Raw genomic sequence first — 8,116 nt, forward strand, 5'->3', positions numbered from 1 at the left:
ATATAGAGACCGAAAAAGTGATGGTCTCTGACTTCAGTAAGTATCAAATATTCAATTTTACTAGCTTTATTAACAGATTTAGATATAATCAGTGATGAAGAGAAAGGAATTAAATGATTATCAGACTTAGGGAAATGGACCACAGAATAAGAGAAGACAAACTGGTTTGGGAATGTGACAAGACAGAGAGTTCACTTTATAGTTTTTATAACTTTATAGTTAACTTTCCTATAGACGCTTTCAATGAAAAATATGTTTGGTTAAAAAACTTTAAAGATAGAAAACTATCCTGGAAGCCAGGAAGATCTGGATTCAAGTTTTGCCTCAGACCCCTCCTGGCTGTGTGACTCTGAGCAAGTCACTCAGCCTCTCTTGTGTGCTAGATAACTCTTTAAGGGTATAAACTCTAGAAAAAGGTCCAACCGACATTGGTAGGAGGAGTTTCCTAATACCAATGAAAATACAGGTTGAGTGCCTGTCACTAGTAAAATTATTACTTTAAAAATGCTAATATTTCAAAGTATGGTTCATTATTTAAGATGAGAATACCAAGCTAAGGATAAAAATGCTATTTAATTTCCAGGCATTGAAAAATTGTACCCCTTGTATTATTTTGAATTAAATTTCTAAACTATACAGTAACAGTTAGCATGTAGCTAACTCATTAATTAATGTCCAGGAAGCCTCTGGTTGTTCTTTAAGTCACTTTTCTACTTAACCATTCTCCTTTCTTCCCTAGTCATTTTGCCTTTCTTTGATTCTTTACAGGACCTCTCCCTCCTGCCCCTGGGGACTTCCTGGTCTGTTCTTGTCACTTTCCTTTTAACTGGTACAGCTGTGCAACCTCCTAACTTCTCCTCAACCCTTCTATTTTTCCTTCCTTCCCCCATTTGATTTATTTCCCTTTCATCTCCCTAGTTTTTCTTCCTGTCACAGTAGATACTATGTCTTTTACCTTCCTTGTTCTACTTCCCTTCTCTTGTCCCTTCTGTTCTGACTGTTCTTCTTAATCCTAATCTCTAAAGCTTGAGTCTGATGACTCTTGTCATAAGAAATGATTTTGTTTCTCCTACTTTTCCCCTTTCTAGCCAGAATCAATCCTCTGCTTCTTGTTTGGGGATTTTACTCTTTTTACCACAAGCCTTTTTTTCTCTCTCTCTTTCCTGTTTTTCTTCTCTACTGCCTCTTCCCTTACCATTCTTAGAATTATAAAAATTTCTTATTCTTTAGGGCTACACATACCATGAAACCACTCTGTATTCACAGTGAAGAAGCTGGCATGGGCCCAGCTTACTTATTTACTCCAGAGGCTTCTGGTGCTATGCAGGAAGTGATAAAGGGTTTGAACACTCTCCATCTACTCTCCTTAGAGAAAGCTTCTCTTTCTGCTTTGGCAAAGAATGATCAGACAGTGGTACAGTGCAGGACTTTATGATCTTAGAAGTTCTTAATGCTACCTGTCTGCCCTCTTCCTTTTGCCCTTGTGTGTTAGGTATATGTTGTATTACTCAGGCCAGAATTAAATTTAGGACCATATACAGGTGATATTTATGAAACCATAAGGAAGTCATTAAAATGTTTATTAGATGAAAAATGTATTTTAAACTTGTATAATGCATGACATATCCTGAGCTTTTACGTGCCCATAGCCTTAGTGTTAAATCTGGTCTATAGAACTGCTGATTTGCTGGACTAATGGGATATTATCATTAGGTAAAGATGAGTTTAAAATAAATATCAGAAAAATCTATCTGAACTAGAAATTGACATTTGACAAGACTAAGGAATTCTGCACTAAAGAAAGTACCATCTCTTGAGACATTTTAAAAATAGGTTAAAAATAATATCTGAACTATATAATGGAAACCTAGTAATAGGGTAACCTATTAGACTTTCTCAGATTTAATGTCAGTTACTGCTACACAAATGTTGGCTCAGAATCCTCAGTTTAGTACATTTCCCTTTCAGGGTGGATAAAAGGTAATAGAGTATTTTAATTCCTTTTATAAGGAATATTTTAAAATCAGACTTATAGAAATCTTATGTCTATGATACAAATGAAAAATTAAAAATGAGCACTTTGGAAATGTCTTTCTTCATGTCCTCATTAGGAAACTTCTCTTTAATTTTGTAGTCAAATCAGAAAATTAATGCCCGTTGGACCACAGAGGAGCAGCTTCTAGCAGTGCAAGGTATATTAAAGATAAGCAGTTATTGTTATTAATAATTATTATCTTTAACTTGGCATGAAAGAATTACCACAGTTCTTCCCCTTCCTTCAGAATGGATCGAAAAGGGGGCTCTTGTGTTTATATCATGCAGATCTGATGACCAGGAATTCTATATTCTACTTCTGAATGTGCCTCTGACTCATGTGCTAATAAGCCTATGTGCCTCTTTTTGTCCTAAACAGTAAGCAGCACACTTTCAGCACACACAACAGATAAATAAAACTTTAGTGATGACAGTCAGGGGCAAAATGCCCTGTATGCTGCTGCTTCATTCCTACAATTGAGTTCATTCATTTTGGATTCACTCTTTGAAATCATATAGTGAAAGTGCATTTGAACTGTGATGTGTGTTGCTTGTTTCTCTGATTTATTTACATGTTAGTATTTCTCCATTTTATAAACTAAGTAATATAATCTAGGTATTAAAATGTTTATTGTATAGAGATAAACTTTGTTCAGAAGATGGGTTACTAGAAAGTTATTTATAAACTCATTTTTAAAATTCATATTACAATTTTAAGTACCCTAAGAAAGGTGATTATTAAAAGGAACATTTAAAATTATTTCTTAAGAGTCCTTTTGTAGCCTGAATAATAATAAATAAATCAGGAGCTGGGTTACTTCTGGACTTTTAATATAAAGTTTTCTCAAAAGTGTTACTTGTTCACTGATTATATCATTAGATCAGACTTAACTACAGTAGAGTTTTATCTAACTCTTAATTTGGTAGAGGGTATTATTCAATCATAATTTGTCTACTTTACTACTTTGAAACACATATATTTCGCAATGGCAACATATAGGCCCATCTTTTAGTATTTCCTAAGATTCATTAGTGAATTTAATATGGTAAATGTTTGTGCAGCATTTCTCAGATTTTAAAATAGGATAATTGCAGAGTAACTGTTTGATGATCCTGGGCTTGGATTTGAGAGATACGGAATAGGCCAGTGTGGTGACACAGTGGGAATCTGTCACATGAAAGTATCAGCCACTCCACTGACCCACCCAGCTAGTTCTTAGCCAAAAATAACTTGAACTACTATCTTTGAGGCCTTGGTTGATGTGGAAGGATTTCCCAAGAATGCCTTTCATCCCTTCCCTGTCAAAGTTGGAGCTGGTTGCTATGCTTGTGAACTGCAGTTGTTCCTAGTCCAAATTCAGGCCACTGACTGGTTACGCTGGTGTATTTGTCAAATGTAATTGGCATAAAAGAAAACTACAAAAGCGAACATATTAAATCAGTCACAGAAACAAAAGCCACACATTCGCCTTCCAAAACTTTTTGCCGTCTTTTAGAGAAAGCTGAGCGCACATGTTAAACAACTTTTGTATATGGTATTATGTTTTGTTTTGAACTTGGAATTTGGTCACTTGTCTTAACAAGCCTTATCATTTTCAGTGGCTGCTTAATCTTCCATTTCACATCATGATGATGTCTTAACTTTTTAACAAAGAAGTTGATTTTTAATATACTGTTGTTATTCATGTGAAGCTGCTTTTTTCATAAATCGTAATTCGAAGCATCTAAGAATTGAAGCTTGACCATTAGAATTAATTTACTTAAAAGACTTGTATGTTGACCTGTTTCTTGGCTAAGAAGAGAATAGGAATTAGAAGGTTCTGGATAGGAGCCCTTAGCTCAGACCAGTGTTTGCTAACATTTCATTAGTACAGTATTGTGATAATCCTTCTTGAAACCTTTCCTCCATTTGTGAAAATATCCACTGAATTTTGTACGAAGTCCTGACTCTTGCTTGAAGTTGGATTGGCAGATGCTGTGGCAGAATGTGTAAATTTTAATCCAAATGTGCCCTGGGCATAGACTCAAAGTTCAGATATTCAAAGAAAAGAATGAAAGCTTCACACTACTAAATGCCACTTGAAATTATAGGTAATTAGTCAAATATTTAACCTACTTTATTGAGTTGTGAGAAATATATGAGATAATATCTGAAGTGCTTTGCAAACCTTAAAGCACCATATCAATGTTAGGTATAAAACTGTACATGAGAAAGTCATCTTGTATTCTGTGAAATTTTGCATACAACTTTTAAGTGACCCTTAATATAAAATAAATCAGCAGTTTGCTAAAGGTTGTGAATGCTTTTAAGGATTTTCATTTCCTTGCAAATAATAAAAAAGTGCATGTGGACTAGTGGTGTATGAAGTTCTGGAGACAGACAAGAATGACATTTTTTTCTTCCTTCCTAAATATCTACAACATCTATACAATCTACAAGAGGCTTATTCTGCTAACTGCCTCCTCTAATCATAATGTCATTTCTGTCTAACTCTCATGTGTGGTGATGAGATATAAGTAGTGTGAATATTTTTGTATGTAGTGTATGCCACCAACTATTGCCTTTTATAAAAGGGCAACAGATTAGTTAGTGTATCTTGAATTTATATTACTATATTAGTAACAAAGTGAATTGGCTGTCCTAGAATCAAGGAAAAAATATTTTAAACTTTAAATAGCTTTCTTCAAAATACATTTTTTGAACCTAGAAATATGATTGAAGTCATGTCATAGCTTTTAAATATATCCTCATTTCATTCTCTTAGAAGAGTCAGAAACTACATAAGGTAACTTTTTCTTAAGGAATGAAATTAATTCAACCTATTATTATTTTTCATGATACTACAAACTGAACCAAAATTTAGAAGCTATTTGGTTTAGGATTTTTTTTGTTTTTTTGTTTTGTGTGTTTCATGGAATGTGCTGTTTCTTTTTTATGATCTGGTTAAAGAAATACTACAGTGATATTTAAAGAATATTGTTTAATTTGCTTATTTATGTTCATCTGGAATAAATCTTGCTTTAAAATATTTATTAATATTAGAAAGTTTTGATGTCATGTGTACATAATTTACCTTCTCCATATAACCCAGTGGTTCCCAAACTTTTTTGGCCTACTGCCCCCTTTCTAGAAAAAATATTACTTAGCCCCCTGGAATTTAATTTTTTTAAAATATTAATAGCAATTAATAGGAAAGATAAATGCACCTGTGGCCATCACTGCTTCCCCTGGATCGCTGCAGTACCTACCAGGGGGTGGTAGCGCCCACTTTGGGAATCACTGATATAACCTAAAGTCCAGACCTCTTAAACTGAAATATGAAATAACCTTTCTCAGCTCAGAAAAATTATGAGCCAGCTATTCAGGCAGTTTACAGAGAGAATTGTGTCTATCTTAGGACACATTACTATTTCTCTCCACTTCAAGTTAAGAAGATCAAAGGTCCTGAGGTGGAGTCAGGAAAAGTAAGGGAATCTAATGGGAGAAACCTAGATAGCTCTCCTGAGATAGGTGCTTACTTACCATGTAATTCCTAAATAATCCACACATCCATATATAAATTCAATTAAAATATATTCTAAAGTCAAATATAAACTTTTGGTTTATTCATGCTATAACTTGTGAAGATTATCAAGAATTGATTATATAGATTATTTATATTAAGAAGCTTAACCTAGCTTTTATTAGAAATACTTCTTGGCACTTAATCTGTTAAACATTAAATTTAATGATAGACTAGAAAGATGCTTTTATTTTTTCTGAATTTGTTGAATTAATCTATGCCTATTCCTTATAACTTTAAAAATTGATATATATCAAGAACAAAAAAATCAGCAGTTTTTTATAACTTGAAATTATAAATGTTTAAAAATTGATAAGATTATCTTCGTCTATAGTTAATTCTTTGTCTTGAGATAACGGTTAGGGAAAAGGAGATAGATTTGTGTATATATATTTGTGTGTGTTTTTCTTAAATTCATTGATACTTTATAGAAAATGTATTCATTGAATCTATGTATGTGTGTGTGCATGTCTATATCTGTGTCTGTGTTCACTAGGTCTGTGATTTACTTAGTATAGAGAACTCCTAGGGAGAATATTTTCCCTGTCAGTAGAAAATGATACCTGCTCTGCAACTTAGTATCTTAAGAGTTACTTGTGACATTGAGGGCTTATGTGACTGGCCTAAATTCAGACACTGTATGTCAGAAGCAGAACTCGAACCTCCTGTCTTTCCAATTCTGTGACTAAATTACTAGAGACCTTATCTAATCCAACTCATACCCTATATGAAGATGCTTCCAGGGAACTGTTCACCTTCTGAGGAAGCCTGGTCTTCTTTGGACAGCTCTAATCATTAAGAAGTTTTTCTTGATATCAAACTAAAATTAGCCTCCTTGTACCTTCCACCAGAAAAACTAATTCATCCTCATTTGGCACCCCCAAAGACAGCTCTCATTCCACTCCCCCATCTTTTCTTGTCTAGGTTTAACATAATTTATTTCCTTCAATCGTTCTTCATATGACATGGACTCAATTGTTTAATTTTGTTTTGATATCTTTCACCATCCTGGTTGTCCTCCTATGGACACTCCAGCTTATCACTGTCTTTAAACTGATGCAGTCTAATTAGGGAAGAATACTTCTTCCCTATTGATGTTATCACTTCTGTATTCCTAGAAACTTTGCTTCTCTTAACATAGTTCAAGATTTCATTACCTTTTTTGGCTAACATATTGCAGACTCATTGAGTTTTCATTCTTTTGCACTACCCAGTTCTGCAGCTACTTTTAAACCATGCTTCCCCCATCTTGTACTAGTGGTTTTGATATTTTTCTTTTACTCAAGTGTAAGACTCTACATTTACCCGTATCAAATTTCATTTTAAATTCAGGCCAATGCTCTAGTTCATCATTGGTAAACCTTTTAGAGATTGTTTGCCCAAACTGCACCTTCAAGCCTCCTATGATCCATCCCCCACGTTACCCCAGGGAGTGGAGGGAGGAAGTGCCCCTTTGGGTGACTGAACAGAGGGGCAGGGCATGCAAAAAATGTCCTCAGGTGCATTGTAGAGGGGGAGGGGAGCAGCTTCCTCCATGCTGCCAGGGCACGCGTGCCACATCTTCGCCCACACAGCTCTAGCCTGTCTAGATCCTTTTGGATACTAATTTTTGTCATCCAATATGTTAGCTTTCTCTCCCAACTTAGAGTCATTAATAGATTTGTTGATCATACCATCTATTCCTTTATCCAAGTCATTGATGAAAATGGCAAATCACATAAGGCTAAGCACAGATCACTGTGGTACTTCATGTGGGACTTCCTGACACATTTACAGAAAACCATTAATAGCTATTGTTTAATTTCAGCCATGCAGACAGTTCTGAATCAATTAAATTTCATTATCATACAGATCATATCTCTCATTCTCTCCACCAGAATAATGAAATACCTTACTAAAAGCTTTGGAAAGACCCAGTGATAGAAATGGAGTCAGTATTTTTGGGTTCAAATCCTGATTCTGCTACTTCCTCCCTGGGTAACCTTGGGTAGGTTACTTAATTTTTCTGGACCTCACTTTCTTTATCTGTAGATTGAAGAGGTTGATCTATATGACCTCTGAGGTCTCTTCCAGCTCTAAATCTATGTTACATGATCTAAGTCAACAGTTTTCCAGTGGGGTCTAGGGACCTCTGAGTATTCCTGAAGCTCTTTCAGTGGTCTTTGAGCTCAAAATTATTCTTTTGACAATACTAAGACATTTTAGTTGCTAATATGGTTAAATATTGAAAGATATAACCCATACATAAAAGCTCATTAGGGTGGGAGCTAGGGCCATGGTTCTTGGCATTTAAGAGTATAAAGCAGGAGATAGTTAGTTGGCTCAGTGGATGACGAGCCAGGCCTAGAGATAGTAAGTTCTGGGTTCAAATGTATCCCCAGACCCTTCCTAGCTCTGTGATCCTGGTCAAATCACTTAACACTCTTTACTACTCTCCTGCCTTGGAACCAATATACAGTATTGATTCTAAGATGGAAAGTAAGGGTTTAAAAAAAAAAATATATATATATATATATATC

At 34.8% G+C, this 8,116-nt stretch overlaps 1 protein-coding gene across 2 annotated transcripts in view; it reads left to right on the forward strand.

Annotated features, from left to right (window-relative positions):
- The window catches only part of RCOR3 (REST corepressor 3), a 42,206-nt gene that overhangs the window by 23,845 nt on the left and 10,245 nt on the right, over nt 1–8,116 (forward strand). For both annotated transcript variants that reach the window (XM_044677085.1, XM_044677086.1), the window contains exon 8: nt 2,135–2,192. In XM_044677085.1, coding sequence (XP_044533020.1) covers nt 2,135–2,192 — 58 coding nt within the window. The remainder of the gene's footprint in view (nt 1–2,134; nt 2,193–8,116) is intronic.

The sequence above is a fragment of the Gracilinanus agilis genome, chromosome 4 (genome assembly GCF_016433145.1).
Source record: "Gracilinanus agilis isolate LMUSP501 chromosome 4, AgileGrace, whole genome shotgun sequence".
Classification (NCBI taxonomy): domain Eukaryota; kingdom Metazoa; phylum Chordata; class Mammalia; order Didelphimorphia; family Didelphidae; genus Gracilinanus; species Gracilinanus agilis.